This window comes from Paramormyrops kingsleyae, chromosome 15, assembly GCF_048594095.1.
Source record: "Paramormyrops kingsleyae isolate MSU_618 chromosome 15, PKINGS_0.4, whole genome shotgun sequence".
Lineage (NCBI taxonomy): Eukaryota > Metazoa > Chordata > Actinopteri > Osteoglossiformes > Mormyridae > Paramormyrops > Paramormyrops kingsleyae.
In genome coordinates, this window is record NC_132811.1 from 8,645,014 (window position 1) to 8,668,693 (window position 23,680).

Genomic DNA, 23,680 nt, shown 5'->3' on the forward strand with positions numbered 1-23,680 from the left:
ACTTTTCTAAACCATATAAAGTATGTTATAATTTTGATCTTTTTTTCTTATATAGCATAGTGTGTAGTGCTTTTGGCATGTTTGTTATGAGAATCTTTCATATAAAAAGATTTTGGAAAACAAAACATATGTCCCCAATTCTGAAAAACATGGAAAATGGATATATGATTAATTTATGGATTTCCTGAACTAAAGAAAAAAAAGGATTAAAAAATTCTGGTTGTTATATGTTTTATGTTAATGACACAAAACAAGGTATAATTGCATATGCACATGCAAATGTTATTCTTGTTACGTCCAGCACCAAAATAATGCGGCAATTACCACAGCTCTTCTGTTGAATGCAAAAATACATTAATGTAATTAGGTATGGCCTTATTAATTTTTCTGAATTGACTGCAGGATAATGACTCAGATTATTTATTACCAAATTATGAATGATCTGCTATGTACATTTTTTTTCTAGGTAATTTTTATGTAATTTTTTTTGTCCTTGAATGTATAGCTTTTCTGGTTCCTCAGTGTGTTAACTATATTTCAATTCTTAAAAACCTTACATGGGGAAAAAAAATTATTTATCTAAAAATAAAGTCTGTATTTGAGAGGTTTTATAAATGAGGAAAGTGCAGCTCTGTTTTCCTAATTACACAAGCTTGCTAACCGAACTGCTAGCTCTCATATAAAGGATTTCAAGGGTCAGAGACGGCAAATGTCTGCTCTTGCATCCATCTGATGGAACGAGTAGCTTCAGCCTGACACTTGGGCTGCTCAGCTGCCAGTCGTGCCTCTTGTAGCCAATGGCGGCTTTCTACTGGCGTGGCTCTCGGTCCTGCTTATGAGAATGGGCTGCGTGTGCTGCTTTTTGTTCCGACTCACCTCTAAATTAATTAGGCTTGAAGAAACCCTTGAATAGATGACATTTTTTTACAGTTACAAGTCACAGGTCCTTGCCGTTGCATTTCTGCTAACAAGGGAACATACTCCATTTTGTTCACTTGATTTGGTTCATTTGTGGCCTTCAAACTAAATAGTATATATTTGTTTTCAGCCTAATTAGGGTTAGCCAGTTCTTCTGTTACTTAATAGTTCCAAACCCTTTGGAGCTATTTAAGAATCATTAGTGCACAGATATAGTTCATTATATTAATAGTTTTGTAAATAAATGCAAAGTAACAAGTAAATTAATAATGAACAGGAATCTGAGTGTGAGGAAATACGTTTACTTGCAGTATGCAATGGACTTCCTGGGGATGCGAAAAGTGAAGTCTAGTCATTTTTATATATATATAAACAAATCACAAATCAGTGACTTATGAAGATAACAAATTAGATGGTCACCTGACCACATTTGTAGGCAAATGTCAGTTACAAGAAAGGCACTAAAGATGTGTATTAAGTTTCCACTAGAATGGACATTTGTATACACGAGTTTGCTTGTACTGGGAGGGCTGTCTCATTAATGACAGTTTAAGAGACAGTTGAAAAGAGTGAGTCTGGGGTGATTGTATCTGGCCGTGTGCTGATTAAAGATTCACTGCGGCAGGAGCTGGTCGTGAAGACACTGATTGTGGCCGAGCCTCACGTCCTCCACGCCTATCGAATGTGTCGCCCGGGTCAGCCACCAGGGAGCGACAGCGTCTGCTTTGAAGTGCTGGGATTCGACATCATTCTTGACCGCAAGCTTAAGCCCTGGCTTCTAGAGGTAAACCGCCACCACTGACCGGCTGTGGGGTCGTCGATTTCCTCCATCGGGTTTGTCGGGCCCGCAGAGGCCAACGCTCTGTAAATATGAGCGAGCAGCATTTTCACACTGCTGGATTTTTTGGATACAGACCTGTTTAAATGTGCAAGTGACTCTGACATACGTGGTTTCAAAGTACACTCTTTTAAATGCAGTTAAATCATGAAATAAATGGCGAACAAATGACCATTAATAAAATATTGTAAATAGGGGGCATAAGCTTTGATTGAATTAAATTTGTCCGTTTATGTGGACATTAATGTATGCATTAAAAAGTCTGGGAAGTGTACTGTACCTTTAATGTAGCATTGATTACAAATATTAGGGTACAATGCCTTGCTACTGGGAAGCTGGTGATAAAATTGTAATTTTGCAGGAAGTATGACATACTGTAATCCCCTCATTTCCTGCTTTGCCTGCTTGAGTCTCTCACACCTTTCGGTCTCCGTCGGCGTGCTAAGTGATACCTGATGTGCCTATTGGTAATCATTTCTTGTCACGGTGCTGCAATACCTAAAAGGCTGCTTTGTGTCTGAAATGTTAATTAGCTGCGTAAACCCCAAGTTCGTAAGTCATGGGAACACAGTACGTGTCGTACATTTGACGCATTGGCTGCAGGGACCTCGGCGAGAGGATTTAGGAGCTGTGATTTGTGGGGGTGTTATGTGCTTTAATTTTAAACCTAAAGCACCGTTCTCAGCAATAAAGCGTAATGGAAACATTGTCTGGAGCTGTGCTGTCTGAGAGCTCTCTCTGCAGCAGTTATTCAGCGAGATTAAGGCTGGCCTGTCCACGGGATCTCTAATTTAACTCGGGATGTGTACATAACAGTAGCAATAAATTGCCAGCGATAAGATATAAACCGGAGAGGAAAAAGGCCCCCAGATAGGCTGCCCTTCTCGCCCGACAGCAGCGTACATCTCCGATGCCGGCGCCGTACATGGCCTCACACGAGCGTTCAGAATATAGGTCAGAGCCGCAGGTTTTTCCGGGTCCGCTACCACAGAAACTCAAGTCCTCTTTCTGTCAAGCAGTCGCCGTGGCCCGAGATCCGGGCCGGGTTTTCCGCCCTACCAGAAGTGCTCTCGACGAAGGCGACGACCTAAATCTTTTAACCCAAAGTGCTGGGCTCTTTTTTATATACCAACAGACTGACTGGAGGATTTAAAATGCCTTTGGGATAATTGTTTGTGTTTATCATTATACGGCGGAAAATAACTCCGTACGAAAGCTGTTGTTTTGAAGAAAGGGGAGCCTTTATCGGCATTTCGGCAGGGATGCCAGGGAGCGTGTCTCGCAATACTCTGCTTTTCCAAGTTTTTTTTTTTTTTTCCCCCCCTTTTTCCCGTGGCTGAATGACAAAAGGGCACAAAGTGAGACGTGCTCAATGACTGCTAATGCCTTTGGTCGCAAGCTTAGAGCACTGCAAGTAAAAAAAAAAAAATGCAAAGAGCAATAGATGCAGTTGTTACACTTCACTGATAATGATACCCTGAGTACACTGCCTGTCTGCCATAAATCTCATCAATTAACATCCCTGCAAGTTCCACATGGAGAAAGCAGCTTCTTTTTCATGGTACATTTACGACAACAGCAATTTATTTCCAAAAATTCAACTGTTTAGTCTAGAGACATTTCTAAACAAACTAACCTTTGACCCATTTACATAGCTCTCTACCCAGCAGGATTTGAAATGTTCTCTTCTGTTAAAAACCCAGGACACAACCCATTACACTGCACAGGTACATGTAAGATTAGCCTAATTAATGTATTTCCCCTGACCACGTTGTATGTATATCTGTGGGTTCCATAATGAGTAAGAAATATATTTCTCGTGAATGTTAAGGCTAATCTTTGTTGTTTAAATGTGTGAGTTTTAAGGCTGCTCAAGTTACCATACTGTGGTCACTGTAAATTAGACAGTCTGTGATGTTAGGCATTCACCATCATAGTTGCCCCTTTTTTGTTTTTCTTCTCCGTCTTTTACCCTCAGACAGCACTATTTTGGCAACAGACGAGCTCAAAGACGGAAATGAAACTTCAGACCAAATAAATTCTGACCGTGTACCCGAGAGGTAGATGGTATCGCATAAAGTAAATGTCAAATACAATTCTCTTTCTGTGAGGGTGCATTTCCAGAAAAAGGGCGTGATTGCGGCCCGCATCGTGAAATTACGCCGAAAAGTCACCATCATTTTGACAGGGTAATTCACATGTGTAGTTTCGCAAACAACTCTGATTAAGGACACCGGACAGATTTCAGCTTAGTGATTTGAAAATGAAAAGGTACAAAAGAAATCACCGGCTACAAAAATATGGAAGACAAATCACAATGTGCACGCACCTGCTGAAAATGACTAAATGTTACTTGAACAAGCATTAATCAAACAGAAGGGAATAGTAGGCTTCATCCATAAAACAAGGATCAGACCAGCTCTGTTTGATTCCCATTGTGGCTGTGGGGGTCTCATTTTTCCTTGTTCCTCCACTGGATAGTAAACAGCATCTTTCTTCTCCATACACATCTGCATGCACGCAAAGACATTTCCATTTGGAGAATTAGCTAGCACTGCATCGTTTGATCCGCTTTCTATTCATCTTCTCTTTGGTTTCTTGCGTGCGTACGCTAACTGAAGTGCAGTTCTCAATGTAATTGCCACACTGGCTAGTAATCTGGAAGTTTGCTGCTGGGAAACGCCAGCTGGGAATTCGAACGGTATTGATCGAGCTGCCTTTACCCTTAGGTAAAATACGGTATCTCAGCATGGCACTGATGTAGCCGCCTGGGGTTCTTTGACTTCCCGCAAGTCTTTCTAGGAACTGGTCACATCGGAGAGGATAAGCTAGCATGACAAATAATGTTACAGTAGTCGACAGGAAAATATTCAGGACACACAGTTGGTGGAAATAAGAGACAGTACAAGCAAACTGCCCCTTTAAATCGCACGCCTGTCGCTCGCTCCTGCTGGAAATTGACGCTGAGCTTATTTATTGTTTTATGAATCGGTGGTGGTTTTCTGGCCGGCACAACTCAGTACAAGGACCGATTGCGGTGTTCAGCCTCATTAAAGCTCTGTGTTTGTGGGGGTTTCCAAAAATACAGCTGGTTTTCTAAATAAAAGCGGGGGAAAAAAAGCATTTTCAGCTAGCAGGGTAATTACGAGGCTGGTGGAAGGCCTGCGCGGGGCTGTGTCTTGCAGGATCGCGCTTGTTAGCAAGCGGCCGCGTGTCGGACCCCGAGTGTTCAGCGGGGTGTGCTCTCTCTTCAGGGCATTCCCTTATGGAACATGTGTGACTGTTTTGATCAAGCCCAGCCTTGCTTTCAGGCGGAAGGGGTAGAGGGGGACCTAATTTTTACCATACGAGTGTCGCTCACACTCGCGCACACACAACAAATAAGTGAAATAACAACAGAGCCAGTGTTTTATTCCTTTTTTTGTTGCACCCAAGTGTTTTTTGAGGGCCTGAGAGAGAACGCATTGCTGGTTTATTGTAAAAGTTAGGCCGCCATCGGCATTGTGCAGCCGAGTCTGTGGCCTAATTGCGCGCCCTTTGGGGGTGGGGGGTGCGGCGAGTGATTGGCATCTAATGAGCCAGACTTGGGTCAAGCGTGCTCGGGGTGTTTGTTGGGATGGTGACAGCTCAGACTGCACCCTGCGGTGGTCATGCCACTTTCCTCTCCCGATTGTTTCAATATGAGTTTGTTTGTCCTTTCCTGAAAGCCAACACAAGCCAGACTTCCTCCCTTCCCCAGGAATGAACAGGCATGATCTGCAACAGCAAGCATAAACAAACGGCCTGTTTTTTAGGCTCACACAGAAACACTTTTGATCTTGTGGGGTTCTCCTCTGCCTCAGAATAGGTTATTTCCTCTCTTTTCTGTCTGCTGAACCCTTGTAGCCGCAGTTATTCTGAAATTATTCTTAAAATATCCCCTGTTTATGTGAGGGACTTAATAGCTTACAGTTACGTAACTGTGTTTAAAAGAACATTTCAGATATGAATTCTGCATATAATGGAGATGAGAAAACAATGCAGTTATGGTGCTATTACATTTCTCTATGTACGGTAATGGCAGGAAAAATGCAGAAATGCATATGGAGCATTTCGAAGAATGTGAAATGCCAGCACACTAAAGATGTTCTCATTTTGTGGCATAATTTTATCCCTTTAGCTACTATTTTGTGCTATAAAAACAATCTGATTTGAATTGTATGTAGAATATTATACAAACAACATTATATGCATTAGCTCTATTCAATGCAATTTTTACAATTATGTTGCAGACGAATTTCTTTTTAATATTTAGTTTTTATCGGTGTATTTTGAATGGCGTCACATAGGTGGCAGCATTCACCTCCTCTTCAAACTGCCTTGCCTTTAAACAGCCTTGCCTTTAAACTGCCTCACTAAAAAGGCAACATTTTCCGATGGTCCACTTTATGTTCCCATCTATATCTCTGTAAACTGAAGCGTTCTATTTTTCGGTTTTCAGAATTAGTAAGAAACGATCAGATTACTTGGTCTGCCTTACGGAAAATCGTAAGCACTCTTTAGTGAAGGCTGGGTGTTAGTGTGCAGCGGCTCGAATAGGATGGCAGTGTTTGGGAGGCTGATTCATTGTGGGGGTGACGTACGATACTGCTTGTTTGGTGCCTGGTTCTTAGTCACCACCCTCAGCCCTCACCCTTCATTTTTGTTGTGTTGATGCTTAATTATAAAATAGTTTTCTAGGAATATCCATTATATCAGCAGTCATCCTTTTCCTCTTGGCAATTTTAAAATTAAATTAAATTTTAGATTAAACTTACCGTAATAAAACGCTTTATATCCCATGCTTTGAATTGAAAGGACGCAACTATTCTGTATATGAGATGTGCTGCCGGCCTATGTAGCATGAAAGTTGATGATTCAATTATGGCAGTTTTGTTTTCCACCACATTTCGGCCAATAAAATGCGTAGTTCAAAATATACATTTGTTGCATTTTCTGCAGTAATTGAAACAGTTTCATCATTTATTCATATATTGAAAACAAATGTTTGCATTGGGGGTAAAGTGTGCTGAAGTGAAGTTACAACCAGTGAAATGTGACCTCTGTACCTGGAAATATCAGAAGCCTACGTACAGTATGTATTAATTCCGAAGAGATCCTGGTGCGGCGGTGTGAAGGTGCGATTTCACCTTGAGCTGAGTAAAAGAAGAAATACAGAGAGGAATGTAGTAGATTATTGGACATATTTATTAAATGAGCTTCACTTTTATTTTTTCCTTTTGTTGCAAATATTGGAAGGTTGAATCGCAAGCCGCGTTTATCTGACATTTGTATTGAATGCCTGTTTGTACACGATGTCTTTCAGCTCCTGCCAAAGACACTTAAGGAAATCACGACAGGGTCTTAAATGCTACCGGGGTTCATTAGCCCTGGACTTCCTCAGTGAGGAGTCTGGTGCTTTGCCAGCCTCATTCTTTCTGCATGACAGATTGACACTACAAATCACACAGAAAAAATTAGACAGAAGGAAAAAAATCCCTAGGATTATGCAGGGCAGCAGTCCTAACTGGGATTTTTCTTGCCTTTTTTGTTCTTTTCTGGATGGAATGCAATTTTAAACTTTTTTTTTTTTTCCACACTTCATTGCTCCTCCCCCCGCCCCCCCCCATCTCGGAGACATTTGAATGTTGGATGCATTTAGGATACGGGGCTCCCTGCTCTCTAAGAAGGGTGAATATCCAGGCGTTGCCTCTGTTAAATGCCTGACGAGAGAAAGATCTCCGCAGCTCCCATTCCGCAGAACTTAATGAGCCTTCTTTGTTATTTCGCCGAAAGCAGCCATCTGCAGCTCGCCGTTCCTTGGGCAGCGCTGCGTCGCTCCTGGTTGGGGACGAAGAACGTTCTAGAATTACGGTCACTACAGTCAATTCAGTCATTTAGCACTGCGCTCAAAGTTTTTTGTTTTTTTTTTGTTTTTTTTCCTCCCCTCCCCCCTCTTTTTTTCCCACCCTGCACCCAGTTGTGATGTAAATATTATCTTACAGCCAGCTTCTAAGTCTCACACACATCAGTAACTACCTTTGTGTTGGGGATTAACATCCAGCCAGGCTAGATTTACCCAGGCCCAGAGAGGATTTGCGTGTCTCCCCTGCAGCACTGCATCAGAGGAGAGTGCACCATTGCAGCCCGTTTCCAACCATTATAAACGTGCCATTTAATGACACATCTCATGCACAGAGCATATGATATGCCTTACTGTGGTTTTAACATCGCCGTCAATGTACGAATATATATAAAGATGTATTTTTAAATCGGCATAAACCAAAAAATGTGGAATGGGATTAACACCTTTGTAAAACCTTTTTAATGTTTTAAGTCTGTTATTTTTTTAAAGTTTTATCATGCAAGAGAAGTGCATTGGTTGCCAGGTTTTTTTTTTTATATGATCTTTTTGTTTTTTTCTTCTCCCTCATTCGTCATAACTCTATTGCATCATCGGCACATTAGTGTATGACAGAAACACTGCAAAGGGACGAAGAGGGGGTTGCCGTTGGGGGAGAAGCTATCTGATTGCCTGAGGATTGTAAAACGATCCAGTCTTTAGCCGAGTCTGTGCCACTTGAAGTAAACTGTCATTTGAACTCCCTTTTTGGTAGAAATCAATTCAATCAGCATTATTCTTGATATGTTAGCTCCTTTGTTGTATTCAACAATCCCTGAGCCATCCGGAGGAGGGATAAAAAAATCAATTTGTCCTGCTACAAATAATACCCGATACCTGAATTCAGTACACCGACAAAACTCCAAATTTTATTTAAAAAAAAAAAGGACCTCGTTCTTGAATTCCCTGACATTGTCAGAAATGTGACAGTAAAGTAAGTAGGGCATTTTTGGAGTGATTTTTGCTCGTATTTGACACTGGCGATAAATTTCAGCCATGCGTGATGTTACTGATATTCGGAGATTGACTCATATTGCCTCATGGGATAGCAGGGGGCAGGCCCTTCACCACACGTAGAGATGGCCTGCTGTCCCGGCTGATCAGATGACAGCTTCCCAGACGAGGTCACATGTCACAGAGCAGGCCTCGTAGATTATATGTGGGCGGGGACATGCGTCTGGGCGAGTGGGGGCTCTTTTCAATGCCGCGAAAATGCTTTTTTAATGCAAAATTAATTATCTTCCAAATGTTGCATCCTAGATAAATCGTGCGCCGAGTTTTGGGACAGATCAGAAGATTGATTACGACGTGAAGAAAGGGGTCTTGCTTAATGCACTGAAGTTGCTGAACATCAGGTAATACCCTGTCATAGCGCTTTGTGTGAGCTGTCTACACATCACCTACGGTATCCCAAAGGGCTCATTAAGGAAGAGGCAAAAGTTAAATAAAAGGCTTCCATGTAACTTTTACATTTACTTTATGCTTCCACTTTAATTAGTTACTTTAATTTAATTTTGCCCCTTAAATAAAAGGATTCAGAGTTTTATGAGACATCTATTGTCCCTCTCAATACAAAAAATAGCGTGACATTTTTTTTTCTTTTCATTTCTTGTTTATGTATTGCGGCAAAACGTTGGAATTTTGTAATAAGGCGAACAGAAAGACATGGCTGGTCCTGGTGGATTGCCGATTGCGTGCATTGTGGTCTGTACAGTCTGAGCGTTTCTGCCTGTGTGTGAGTGAGGGAGAGACTGTGTTTATAGAAATGGCTGTGGTTATAGATCTAATCTTCAGCTATAGTGTTCCCACGATATGTCCTCCACCAAACTAAATATAGACTAATGGTTCTGCATTAGGACAGACGAAGTATATTGATTGCAAGGTGGTATATTGGGTTTATATATAGTAATGAAGTGTTATTGAACTCCATATAATACCTACTGACAGACAGCTTTATTAAATTAGTCTTATATTTATAAAAAAATTTATTAGTTTTTGATGTAGCTCTAATTCTTTTTCAATACAACACACTGCTCCAATATCATGGCTCTGTCATGGTAAACATTGTCTAATTAAAACATACTCCGTGACTCCACACCCACTGTACGATTTTAATTGACATACAGGCGGATTAGAGTTTCAGGGAGTGAACTTGTGATCGGACTGGGAATAGACCTGTGATTTTGGGACAGAGTGCTCACATGAAGCGGAAAGGTGCTGTCTGCGGACCAGTCGTAGCCCGTGTCCCTTCTCACTGTGCCCCCAGAGGAAGCGACCGGAAGCGCAACCTGGCTCAGCAGAAGGCGGAGGCCCAGCGGCGGCTGTATGGACAGGGCTCCACGAAGAAGCTCTCGGCGGCCTCGTCCGAGTGGGAGCGCCAGCGCCACACCCTGGAGAGGAGGCGGGAGGAGCTGGTCTGTCTCTACCCTGTCCGTCTGCTTACCCACACTTAGGTCTTCGGTCTGGGGTCTGGGGAATTCCCTCTCCCCAGTCCCCCGCATCTTTTACCCCTGACCTGGGTTCAGTTGCTACCTGTCTGGCTGCCCAATCAGCCGTTCCTTTTCTTTGAATTACAAACAGTGTGATTGTTAGCCGACTGCTAATAGGTAGTTGATGATGGGTCTGATATTTGACATCACAGGTTGCAATGGGAGGTACAGCGGGGCATTTTTCCGCCCGGTCTTTGTGATACATTAACACCGACTACGTGGGGCAGAACCCACAAAAATAAGGTGCGGGACCATGTCGAATCCCTGCACTCCATCTCCGGCTTCAGTAACAGCTCTAACGGTGAATGCATTGCTCTGCATTTTAATGTAGATCCTGGGCAGCGTATAATAGGAACACATGCTCCTCTGTTCCCAGAAAGAAAGACTCGCCCAGGTCCGCAAGCAGATCTCCCGGGAGGAACACGAAAACCGGCATCTGGGGAACTACAGGTACGAGGAAACAGACTGAAGCTCCCACGGGAACTGATTCTGGCTTCTGCTTACATTTACGGGGTCGTTCGCCGAGCACCTCGCTCCCGGGGGGGGGGGGATACACGCCGTTGAGAAGGATGTGAAGTCCGTGGAGCGGGTCGGAGATTGCCGGGTGAACAGGTGACGCCTCTGCTTGGCGTTGGACATTGCTGTCATTTTTCTCTCCTGTGCTGATAAGGCTTAAAGAAGACTGAGCAGATGGTTATTATATTTAACTTGTGATGAACACGTACGACTTGAGGTCGACAGTTTTGATTTCTATTGTGGAGAGAGGAGTGTGCGCAGCGGAATCGGGAGCGACCTTGCTCAGCGATGCTGTAACCTGGGCTGAAGTCCTCTTTTAGTACATCTCCACGTTTCTCATGTTTCAGGGACACTTAGGAGCTTGCTCCCTGTGCCACCCCAAGTGTTTTTTCATCATCTTTAGGCATTGGGGGATACCTCTACGGGAAATTAGGTTCAGTGAAAACCTCAGAACGACACGTGCATGACGTTTTTTTGGGATTCGCCGCGAGAACGCGCACGTTGAAACAGATGTGTTATTTTAGTGGATGACTTTTGGGAGACCTTTGAAATTGGTCCGTTTTAACTAATGTTACTATTTCTAGTAGAGTACCTTCCTAAAAACAACGATCGGATATGCTGAAGCATGAAGAATGTCTCCCAATGAAGGTCGCCCAGATTGTGTTGCCAAACTAACCCCATATAACGGCAGACATGCGCCACATTTGAAAAACTTGCCACATAAGCTGATTTTTTGCACTTATACATCTTAATACAGCTTGTTCATTACATCTTAACGCTGACATCGTTCATTCTTGGAGTTTAGGGCAGGCTGCCATAGATTCATGACTAATATCTGAAAGCACAATGTGTCTACCCTCATACCCCTGAATTAAAAGTCCTTGATTCCACTCACCTTGGTTATTGTTTGGATTAATGCTCTTAGATGTCAGATGCTAAAGGAACGGAGGAACAGTCTGCAGCTATAGGGATTTTATTGCTGTTTTCACACCCATATGTGTTGAGATGCCCAGTACAGAGCTGCTGGTGGTAAGTCCCAGGGCCATCAAGCGCACCAGCATCTCACTTCGGGCTGAGTGTAATTGACTTATCTTTTGATTTCTGAGGTCCTTTTCGTGAGAGTGATGCTCCCCCAACACACACTAGGCGAGAGCGTGACCCCATTTGAATATTAAACTTTCCTTTTCGCCTTCTCTTCTCACCAACAGACGCATTTACCCCCCAGATGACAAGCTGCTCCTGGAGAAGTATGAAAGCCTCCTCTCCACGGCCTTTCAAACCTTCCTCGCCGGGCGAGCAGCTTCACTTCAGAAAGAAATGAATAATCCTCTGAAACGAATGAAGGCGCGTACTTTAGAATCGGCTGGCTTTGGTATTCGACAGCGCACACACTCCCGCGGATCCCCGTAAACACGCACGCACCCACACTCTTCAGCTTCTGCTTTGCCCCTCTCCAGCGGGGGAAAAAAATAAAGATATGGCAAGAAATTGCAGCAGCTTTACTGTGTAATTGTCACCACATCATTGACCGTGGAATTGTCACCGCAATTGTACGTGGTGTGACGTTTATTTTTTTCCTTTCTCTCTTTTAACCATCTCAGAAGTGTGCAACACACCTTTCACTGCTTTCCAGTGGCTGCTATACATCTGCCCTCTCTTACATCCCTTGTCTTGAAGTGTTTGCTCCGAGGATCTTTCGCTGAAAGTCTGCCATTTTTTTTCCTTCCGAAAAAGGTTTTTCAAAGGGACCATGCTCTCTTAATGCGTCCCATTGTTTGAAAGTTGTCGTAATGCAAGAGATATGAGGGCCCTGTGATTTGGGGATCTTTTATTTACAAGGAGACTATTGATAAACTTCAAGGCTCTGCGTGCGCATGTGTTTTTGTGAAGGGACTTAGGAAGCTGTGAAAGGTTTTGTTCACGGGGCGTTGCAGATGGAGGACTGCATTGGCCTTCTCTGATACTCCGTCGCGCCGAGAGGGAGATGGCATGTGTGGGGACGACTCCTACTGAGCCAGTGTCTGCTTAGGCCGGGTAATAAACAGGAGATTACGGCGAGCACACTGTGTTAGCCTCTGACCTTTTAGCTCGGAAAACCTGTTCAGAAGCTAGCTCTTTAGCCAGGACCGCGGGCGTGTGGCACCTGTGCCTCTCCGCTGTGCGTTATCAAAAAGGAAACCCTGCACGGAGGTGGGCGAGGCTGCTTTATTTTAATGACGCTTGTTAAAAAGCTGCAGTAACACCTTATCGGGCTGGCATGATTAGGGGTGGGAATTTATGTGCTTTGTGCTTTTTTTTTTTTTTTTAGGAGGAAGATATCTTGGATCTTCTAGAGCAGTGTGAGCTGGACGATGAGAAACTCATGGGAAGATCATCCAGGCAGAGGGGGCCTAAGGTAATAGTCATGCTGTCAGAAACACGCTGCTTTACAACATACTTTCATCTGCCGCACACTCACAGTTACAACTGTAGGACATCGATAGGACTCTTCGCAATATCGGCTTCATTTTCTGAAGTTTCCCCGAGCAGGAATTCTACAGCTGAAAGGGGAAAAGCCATTATGAGCCCCGATGATATTGTCGGGCAGTTCTGAGCCATATTAAACCTCTACAAGGATAACTACTTGTTCCAGCACAATTGCTTTTCTTGAAGCTAATTTCTGTTTGTGACTTTCAGCCATGTGAGGCGTAAGTTGATTTTTGTGGCCCTCTGGACTTTTCTGAGTGCCGAGATGGACATATGCACTCCCCGGAGTGTATTATGAACCATCTGGAAAGATCGGGGGAAGAAAAGAAATTAAGTCGTTAAAATACAGCATGTTTTGACTTCATGGAAGGGGGTGGGGGGGGCGGAGAAGCAGAAACGTGAATGTGCTCTGCCAGCTTCCTCCCTCGATGACAGTAGCGCGCGCGCGGCTGTGCTCGTGCGTCACGTGAAGCGTAAGTCAGCTGACGGACGTATGCAAAGTGCTCCCTGAGTGCTGGCTGCGCTGAGGCCATATTCAGTTCAGTTAGTTTTCTAGTGGAGGAAATGATTTATTCATTCAGCCAGCGAGCCAGAGGAGGACTGGGACTCGTTTTTGTATTGAATTAGCGCGCCTTCGTCGTTGCATTTATCACAGCAGACTGTCCCCTCATCATCTGGGCTCATGTCGGCCCGCTCCGTCCCCCGCACACCATCCCCCCCCCCCCCCCCCCCCCCGGCAGCCCCTGCTTTGCCGAGTGACAAATGGTAATTGGAGGCAGCCCGGGGTTGTGTCCGTTAACGCCGAAATCATCATCTGCCGACGTCTCTATTTCAGCCCCTGTCCTCCATGCCCGAGAGCACCCCGGGGCCGAGGAGGCAGAGAGAGGGCAGCACCAGTAGCAGCTGCAGCGACAGCGGCTCGTCGGAGTCCGACGAGGGAGACGGGGGCGATCTCCTGGACAAGAGAGACAAGGGGGTTTCCCACCACCAGCGGGAGAACAAGTGCGGCTCCCCAGAGCGTTCCAGTAAGGACCGTTTCCCGCTTCCTGTGCCGCACACCTTAAAGGAGCAGCCCGCCAGCTTTGTTCCCAGTCGAGCAATCCCCGATTTCTCATTTTTAATAATATTTAACTCCGTTATCTGATATTCCCCCCTGATGCGATCCAGATGTCCACGTTGGCAGTTTATATTGCAAGTAACAAGCTGCTGTCGTAGTAACGCGCAGCTTTACCATGCCAATCAGTTAACTGGTTTTGGCTGTTCCGGACAGCGCGAGCACAATGCGGGGTTCTGGCTGAAGCGTCTGTTTACCCTTCTATTACGCAAGGTAGAGGAAATCTGTCTCAAACGTTAAGCGGGCAGAGATTCGGCGTTCCTGTAAAATATATGTTTATTATAGATGTTCACCGCAGCATGAAAAAGAGTCCAAAAAACTAACACAGAACCTCGACGTGAAATTTCATCTTGTTTGACTGAAATGGTCTGGAAATCTCTGCAGTGTGTTGAAATATGTGTCTTTCTTTATTTTTCTTGTTTATCACTAATATTTAAATAAACGTAATATATGTATGGTTAGCTTTTCATCAGCAGTGTATATTCTTCTGCTGTTTTTCTGACCTTTAATCCATGTGGAATTTTATATCGTAATATGTACTGAAGAATATTATTATTTACGCAAGTGATCTAGGAAGAGATGTATCTGCTTCATAATGAAGGACAAAGACATGATTTGGCTGGATTTCTGGGAGCATGCCGCAGTGACTTTGAGTACGCGCTCCCTCTAAACCCATCTAGGGGTGGACTGAGCTAAGCTCCATAATGCGCTAGATCTGGCAACATCCGTCCCTCAAGGTTCAGGAGTGGAACAGCAAACACTGGCGGATGGTCAAACTGGAGGGCGTTCAATGTTGACCTGCTGGGTGGTGTGCGGGCGGAGCAGACTTTCTAATCTGAGCTGAAGAGGGAACAGACTGGGCAGCGGGAGTAACGCGTGGTCCTGTGATTTATGGAAGGCCTCCCTGCTGAAGCAGTGACCCAGCCGCGGTTGTACGAAAAGCAGCCCCCGGTAATGCAAACAATCCCCATGTGCGCTAGCTTATTTGCGTAACCGTGTATTTTTGCGCTCTGTTTTTTTTGGGAATAGGCAGGGTGCACTGGAAACCTCCCGTCAAGCCAGCCAAAGCCACGCCTTCAGTGTCACCCGCCCTGTCTGGACCAATCCGCCGCTCCATCTCCTGCCCGCGCTCCATCTCCTCGTTGACGGTGCAGTCACCTACGAACGAGCCACGCACGTTCGCGCCGAAGCCCTCTACGCCCACCCTGCGGCCGAAATCGGCGTCGCGCTCGCATTCACTCAGCCGGAGCGGATCTGCCGGGCGGGTGCCCCACAGCAACAGCCTGGGGATCATCCACACCAACATGACCAGCGTAAGAGAGCGCAAGCACAAGCACGCCGGCCCTGCCACGCTAAGCCTCCCTAAAGCTGCATCCTGTTTACTACCATAGACCATTTGTAACCAGTCCTATCAACTGTATAAAACAGATACATTTTCTTCACTTCAAAAAAATGTGCTCTGCATAGCAATTGCCTACAAATGAAGCGTAAGCTATGTGGCTTCAGGGCTATTGCGCACATTTCTTGTTATCTTACAGCAATCCGTGGCTCCATCCAAAGTAAAATATTACACACTGGTTCATCAGACATAACAGGCATTTCCTCGTGGACAGGCCTGAAGGATAGCCGTCCTGAACAGCCCCGAAGCACCGGCCGCTTCTGAAGCGCGCCGTTGGGGTGCCCCACTGTTACAGCTAATGTGTCTAGCAAGATGCTTTCTCCAAGAGTGGTTAATTAAAAACGTTCATGTGTCATCGTCATTGGCGTTTTTTTTTTTTAATGTTCCGATCAAGGGAGAGTCCCTGGTTAACCTAAGAACGAAGGAACAGGAGGCAGAATTGACACGGCAGACCCTGGCCGCTCTGAACGAGATGAGGATCCGCTTTGCGGGAAAGAGCGAGGAGGAGGCAGAGATGCTGCTGAACGAAGTGAGTGTGCCGGCTAGTAGTACGAGGGGCATAATGGGCAGAGCTCCCATCTCTGACGACTCCACTTTCATTCATCATCTTATGTTACCTCTATACTTTTGGCCAATCAGCAAAAACAACATTTAATCAAAAAGACTAGCGTGAAAGTGTGAAGTGTGAAAATAGGGTTATGACGTTCCCCAGTACTACATTTTTTATAGTAGCTAAGGGCGGGAAACTGGACCCAGCTGGTGCCGTGACAGCAATGACAGGGTGCCATTTAATACCATTCAGATTAAACAATCCGTCCATCTTCATCCTGGGTCTTCTTGTCCGTTAGATTAAGTAGGTATTAAGTACAGCATACGTAAACAAATTGCGAATCACATTTAATACAGGCCGAGAGAATTTAGCAGTCCGTCGCTAATATGTAAATTGTTACTGTACTTCAGTGCTTGGTAATGCATATTTAATTCCTAAAACAGTACATGTCTTATAAATCATGTATAAATTATCACGTGTTGTTCCTGCTTTTCATTCTTGGCATAATGATTAAACTAACATTTACTGTAATTACAGTCATAAAATCTGAAATAATGCCATTAAATATTATCTTTAAATTCTGATTTCCTTGTCAAGGTAAGAAATTTCACATCTGCTTATTCATTCATTGTGGCTTTCCATGGGCACGTGATGCATTAGTTAATTGCCATCATATTGTCAATTTGTGATGTTAATGGCTTTACGTATAGATAGCTTGAGAAATTAATAGTAAAAGATGAGCCCCTTTTGACAGAGTTATGCTAGTAAACAGCCATAAAGAGTCAATTTCAGCTGTTAATGCTGAATTTCTGGCTGTGAATAAAGTAATTAAATCCCCAACAACAACAGCCGAATATACTGTATCACGCCTGTCCAATCAATATTGTCACGATAATTCCCTCTTATCATACATGTGCAAAAGTTACCTCTCGCCACAAGTGCACACCCTCATCCTCTTATCACTGCTGCCTGTCACCTAGTAATCAGTTTAGGACTCCTCATGTGTCTACTTAACACTGAGTGAATAGGAAGTTCTGTGTAGCTTTTTTATTATTATTCTTTACAGTAAAGCTGGTGCCACGTCATGAATATCAGTAAAATGGACTTCACTCAGAATAGGTGTGGAGCAATTCTGCAGATTTTTGTGTGTACAATGGCAGATATTTAAATTTGGTCTAGTCCGATCATGGCAGAAGTGAAATAAGGTGAAAACTAAAGCGCAGTAACACACTTCTTCCAGTTGGATTAGTGTCTTTTAACCAGCCTGGTGTTGCCAAGCATTTACATGCTCTTAATGTGATTGGCTTATTTCTGCTGCTGACCACCTAACAATACCTGGCTGAAAGCCCAGGCTAATTTTATATGATATTTTTTCAAGGTCTTTGCTAAGGCATAAGCATTAAAAACAAATTCTTTGGAGAAAAAATATGTGAAAGGAAAGATATGAAAGGAATGTAAGAACTACTGTATAGTATCCACATAGAATATGTGATTCTTTCTGTAGACTTTAAAGCTTTTAACAGTAACACTATGGTTTGTTAAAGTATGAGATTTATTTCATTGAAACGTTTCTGAATTTCTGTGGCTCGAAGGTCCTGGTTGTGTAGTGTTTATGGTAATAACAGTAATGTGATGGTAGGTGATACAGTTCAGATGTGGAAAGAGAGAAGCACTAAAGATTATTAGAGAAACAGTGTTGATTAATATTTTACATGAGGACAGAAAGTCGCTGATTAATACATTTTTATTGAAATATGAATTCTCTTTTAAGTCATTATTCTTTGTGTAAATTATAATGTTTCATTTTTATATATTTTAATATTATTTTCCTTTGAAATATACTTTTTATCTCTTCTTTTGCAGATATTGGATAACTGGAAATACCATAAACCAAAAGTGGCCTCTTACTGGTTGGTGAAATTAGACTCAACCAAACAAAGAAAGGTATGTGGCTTTTTAAGACTTCTAGACTTCAATTATAAAACCTAATCACGACGATGATTAAAATGTTAATGTCTACATTTATTTTAAATATGTTACCAGTCAGCAGATACAGGATTAAATAAACATGAAGTGAGCGTGTGAGGCATGTGTAGCCTCTGGAAACGTGCTCTCCTGCATCGTAAGTCCCACAGACGAGATGGAACTCTTGGTCCACTTTGTGCCATTTCTGACAGGGACAAGTCAAGCCTGTCTGGAAAGGTGCACTCTGTCACTATGAGCGATATCATTAAAGCTGGCGTATGCGATACACATCATATCACGGACGTCAATAAGAAGAGAAGTGGATTCAAAGGGCTAAACTTATGGCCTTGAGCACAGAATAGAACGGGGGGGGGGGGGAATCCTCAAGTGGCGAGGAACTTTTGACATGATACCTCAAGATTGACATCCGCTGCAATTACTCCTTTCCGTTTACCACTGCAGTTTAGGCTTTAGCACGGCTCTTAGGATCCCTTTCCCCAAACGGCTGTCTAATATCCCCTTTTCACAGAGGAAGGATAATTAAAGTGTGCTCTCATTTTTTACTGCCTTGCGAGGGGATCGTGCTGCTGTATTACCTGGGGAGGAGGAAAAAGTGAATGTCTATTTCCAACTTCATTCCTAATTACTCTATTACCAGCTGTCTTTGTGTTTTCTTCCTCCCTGTCTGCTGGCACCTGTTCGGCACCTTCCTCACTTTTGATTCTGTGTGTGTGTGTGTCTTATTCTTTTTTTTCCATCAATATCCCATGTAAAGGTTTTGGACATCGTTCGCACCAACGTACGCTCCATGCTGCAGCGGATCTGGAGGGAGCCTGACGTGGACAGTTTGCATCTATACCGCATTTTCAGTCGTGTCTTTAATCGTCTGCTCTGGAGCCACGGCCAGGGGCTGTGGAACTGCTTCTCCAACTCCGGGTAGGTGCAGGGTCACCGTCCCAACACAGTCCCAATCTCTGTTAACCATATACTTCAAAGAGTAGAAGAAAACCTATAGTTTAGTAGCCGAAGCTGTATCCTCATTCCGTTTCTTCTTTCATGCACTTTCTCCCTCTGCTGTCGGATGAATAATGGATGGTAGAGCCTTTTCCTTCTCTTTGTCCTGCGCTAAACGGGATAAGGACGATCACCCTTCTGGTGCTAGGATATGAATTAAGCAGCGCAAAGATTCTGACAGTGAGTGATATATGAAGCGTTGACGCTCAGTGCCACGGGAAAGTTCCGCAGGCTTCCAGACGGCTTATTTTAGGTAACAGCCTCCTTTTTGCCACCCTGTTGTGAGGTATTCCGGATTTTTCTGTTGACTGATGCACATTTTCTCCCATCTTAGCCAATTAGCTCCATAGCTCTGTCAAAGTTGTTGTTCTTCTCACAGTGGCGGGCCTCACCGGTTCTCTTGTCAAGCCTCTTTCGGTTTAGATGCATGTGGGCAGTGTGTCTCTATTACAATGGTAAAATGCGGTTGTTAAAAAAAAGAAAAGGGGAGAAAAAAAAAAACGCAGACAATGATTCATAGCACGAGGCCAAAGCTGCACCAGAGTGGCGTAAGAATGCTACCAGCCTGGAGTGGCCCAGTAAATTCGGGGAACCATAGGATTTCTTGAAAACTGCTTCCAATCAGCAGAAAGCGATTTGGGAGTCTGGCGAGATATTAGCAGGACGTATTATGCTCACATGTATAGTGTATACAGCATCCCATCTTAGAGTTCATAACAGGAAAACACAATAAAGACAAAGTAGTGACATCACAGAGGGATGTAAAAGGAATAAAATTATTAATTCAAGGATTTTTCATCGCATGCAAAGTGTACAGTCAGACTGTAACCAGCAATAAAAACAAAGGTAGTCAACTATGCTGTGATAAAAATGGAAGTATCAATAAAACATTTAAAAGAAAAAAATAACAATATATAAATGCATAATAAGTAAGGAACAGAAAGTGATACTGAAAGAGAAAAAACCCAAGAACAAAAAAACAGAGATGTGCAGCGTAGCTCAAATAAAGTGGATGGTGCATGTATGAATTATAGCTGTCGTTGAGGTGTTTTAATAATCTGATAGTAATCTGGGAAAGGAAACAACAAACCTTGCAGATGAGCAAATAAATACTCATCAGCTACGGGAACTAGCTATACTTAATAGAAGCAAAACTGCAACGGTAGTGTAGAGGTGGCTGTCTGGTGAGTGTCCGCCTCGATAAGGTATGTTGCTCCGGATCACATGTCACTGTCCTTTAAAAGTTCATTTAATTCAGTGAATAGGGGGAAAAAAACCACGATTAGCAATTTACATCATACTGAGTGATTTGAGGTCAATTACCGTTGTTAAATGGCTGTGATGTGTCGGCGAGGGACAAGGGCTGTTATTATATTCAATGCTTTTTGTTGACGGTACTTTTATGCCGGTTGTCCTTGTTAAAACATTTGCTTTAGTGTCACTATTAATTAGCAGTTAGCATCCGCATGGACTCCCACTGTGCCCTGCATGTAAGGAAAGGTAGGACCATAGCAGAGGATGCTTTTTGTCTGTTTTATAAAGAAATACCTTTTTTCCGGCTTATTAGAGCAGTGCTTGTCTGTGTGTGTGCGTGTATGTGTGTTTTTTTTTTAAGTATTTGGCTCGTCTAGCACTGCCTGTAGATAGACAGACGTGTTGACTGTGCACCCCGGCGTTTCAGAAGCTGGTTTATTTCGCTAGTTGAGGACCTACATGCCAAAGGATTAACAATAACTCTGAAGGCTACATGCTGCTTCTGTATAGTCAGACTAGCCCCCCTGAATCACGCAGGCAGACAGTTTGAGAAAACTCTGCGTGTATGTTGTCACTTCGGTCGACCGACCATGCTTAACGTCAAAATGATTAAATAATAATCCAAATGATAACCCAAGTAATCGACTTGGCACGTTAAATTCTCTTAAAGAGATTCATAGTCAAGTGTATTATATTTTATTGAATTATAATGAATTTCATTTTCTAGGATAACAAATAAATGCAGTCTTTGACAGCCTAGAGGTTACAGAAAAGAAAATCTCAATTGAATTATCCCAACCGTGGCCGGCTCAGCTTTGTCTGACCACCGTAACTGGTTGTGCCGCCCAGCAGGTCGTCTTGGGAGACCGTCTTCAGCAAGAGCAGCGAGGTGCTGTCGCCGCAGGAGCTGCAGTGCTGCCAGAGGCTGGTGCAGCTCTGTCGGGACTGCCTGCTCGTGGTTTACAAGTTTGTGGCCGACTCCCGGGGATCGCTGACTGGCCTCAGTCCGGAGTGGGACGACACCAGGTGAGGCCGACCGCGCAGCCCTCTCCCAAAAAAAATAAAAAAATGAAAGAAATCGAAAAAGCGCAGCTCTTGAAATCCTTTGTAAGTCGATACACACATAGATCAAGGGCCTTCCTCCGGTTTTGTACGAACTTTTAAAACACAGCGGGGGTGCTCTTAAATGGAAATAATGACCTCTGGCAGGGTGCTTCAGACCTTAGATTAGTGCGCAGGCTTGTGTACCCCCTGGAGCCAGCTTAATTCAATTATGAAACAGATAAACACCGGAGGGAGCGACCTTATAAGCGCTTGTTCTTACCCATACAGAACATGACCTACAGACATCTGAGTAGCGCTACATGGGAGGGTTGATTTTAATAATAAATGCGTTATGAATGTACGAGTCGGAGCAGAATGACACGACTCTGCGAGAAGTTTAGCGTGAACAAGTTTCTCTGCGTGCATGGTCTGGGGAGAAGCTCGCCCAAATGGAGAAATATCCACATCTGTTTCTCATATTCCCTTAGCTATCATCCAGATTATAAATGGTGTGGGTATTTTGAATTTAACAATTTGCATGGACTAGAAATATAATTACCACATTTTTAGTAAGTGGAATTTAAAAAAAAAAAAAACAACGTGTTTTTAAGCATCAGTAATAAGGGCTATTTATTATTTATTTAATTATTCATTGCTGAAATCATGAAGGAGACTGGTACCTGAGAGGGGGCTTTGTGTTTTTCACCTGTCCCCCCCTGACTCCCCCCGCCTTTGCCTTATTTGGAAACATCAGATCATCCTGGTCGCAGAGCCCGCTCTGCACCGCCTCCTACAGGCCACACGCCTTCCTGTCACCCCCCTCTCCGAATCTGCCTGCCTCTACAGGAAGACGTCAGTCTCCTTTAAACCACCTGGCATCACATGTTTGACACTCGGACGTAGGGGGGGGGGGTGCTCCAGAGGCCAGACCCGTCTGTGACTGATCGGGACTCGGGGCTTTGCTGTACTGGCAGCGTCTGCTCTGTCTCATTCAGGGAATCACGTGCGATTATGACAGAAGCACCGAGACAGGCCGTCGCCACGCTCCGTGCCCCGTGTGGCTTGTGCCATGTCACTGACACGGTCTGCTCAGTGAGCGGCCCTCATATTCACTGGGGAAAAGGGGGGGGGGGGGGGAGGGGTGTTGCTTTTATGCAGTGCCTCTGTCTTGGCAGAATCCTCTCATAGCTAATTCCAACGTTCCCATGTAATAGCTGGTCTCAGGACATGCCGAATCGGGCCAGAGCCTAAACACACCTCGCTTACGTGAAATGTCGGGATATTTGAACGTCACTTCTTTGAAAAGATAGCTAGACAATAGCTAGCCTCAATATTAAAAGCAGCGTGCCGGCTGATGACGTTTCTCCTTATTTGTAAGCTCGTGATAATGGGCCAGTCTTTGAATTCCCCACCACTGATGTATCCTGGGTGTAGATTATGAGATGACGGCCTGTTAGAGGTGCATGGTAATTCTACACTGAGCCGCCTGTAATGAAGGCGCGCTCTCATGGAGGACAGCGTAAATGAAGTAAGGGTACAGTCTTAGTGCTCCTTCAGGCTTTCAGATCGCCAGCTTCTCCTCAGTCGTCTTAGATCATCAAAAGCTGACAACCTGGGAAAAGTGTTACACTGATCCAATTAAATACCCCCTTCAGCCCTGCACTGTGTGTATATAGAGGATTTTCTTAGTGTATTTGAGCAGATTCAACTGTCTCCATGAGCTGAAAAAAATCTATATTTAAACATCTAATTTGGCTGAATTCAATGTGCTCTGCAAAATGGTATGTTGTGTATTACCAGGCCTAACCAGGTTAAATGTATTACTGTACTTTAATGTAATCCAAGTGTTCATGAATATATTTATTAATTTAAAGTCTTAGGTTAATTATGACAATTATAGTATTATATCTCGAAAGAGCTCCTGAGTCTCCTTGCATGAGTTGAAAATAGCAAAGGGTGAAATATTAAGTTTAAACAAAGAAGGTACCTGACAAGTAGAGGAGGCGAACTTGAGTGGCTTCAAGGACGTTCCGCAAGGACCAAATGAAGTTCATTAAAATCTCTCCTGGGCAGGGCTCTCTCACAAAAGATGCCTTCTGCATTTTTTTTTCTCTTTTATGGCAGCCCAGCTAATTTGTCTGGGGTCTGGGAGACACATTAACAAGAGGAGTTGTTACCTGTGCCTCACTTTCT

At 43.8% G+C, this 23,680-nt stretch overlaps 1 protein-coding gene across 1 annotated transcript in view; it reads left to right on the forward strand.

The window, feature by feature from the left end:
* Window positions 1-23,680, forward strand: part of ttll7 (tubulin tyrosine ligase-like family, member 7) — a 44,487-nt gene that overhangs the window by 18,521 nt on the left and 2,286 nt on the right. Inside the window, 13 exon segments of the mRNA XM_072699834.1 lie at window positions 1,544-1,702; window positions 8,937-9,031; window positions 9,943-10,090; window positions 10,542-10,615; window positions 11,890-12,025; window positions 12,990-13,076; window positions 13,983-14,149; window positions 15,330-15,354; window positions 15,356-15,574; window positions 16,055-16,189; window positions 18,074-18,154; window positions 18,951-19,111; window positions 21,296-21,469. Of these exon segments, the coding sequence (XP_072555935.1) occupies window positions 1,544-1,702; window positions 8,937-9,031; window positions 9,943-10,090; window positions 10,542-10,615; window positions 11,890-12,025; window positions 12,990-13,076; window positions 13,983-14,149; window positions 15,330-15,354; window positions 15,356-15,574; window positions 16,055-16,189; window positions 18,074-18,154; window positions 18,951-19,111; window positions 21,296-21,469 (1,661 nt within the window).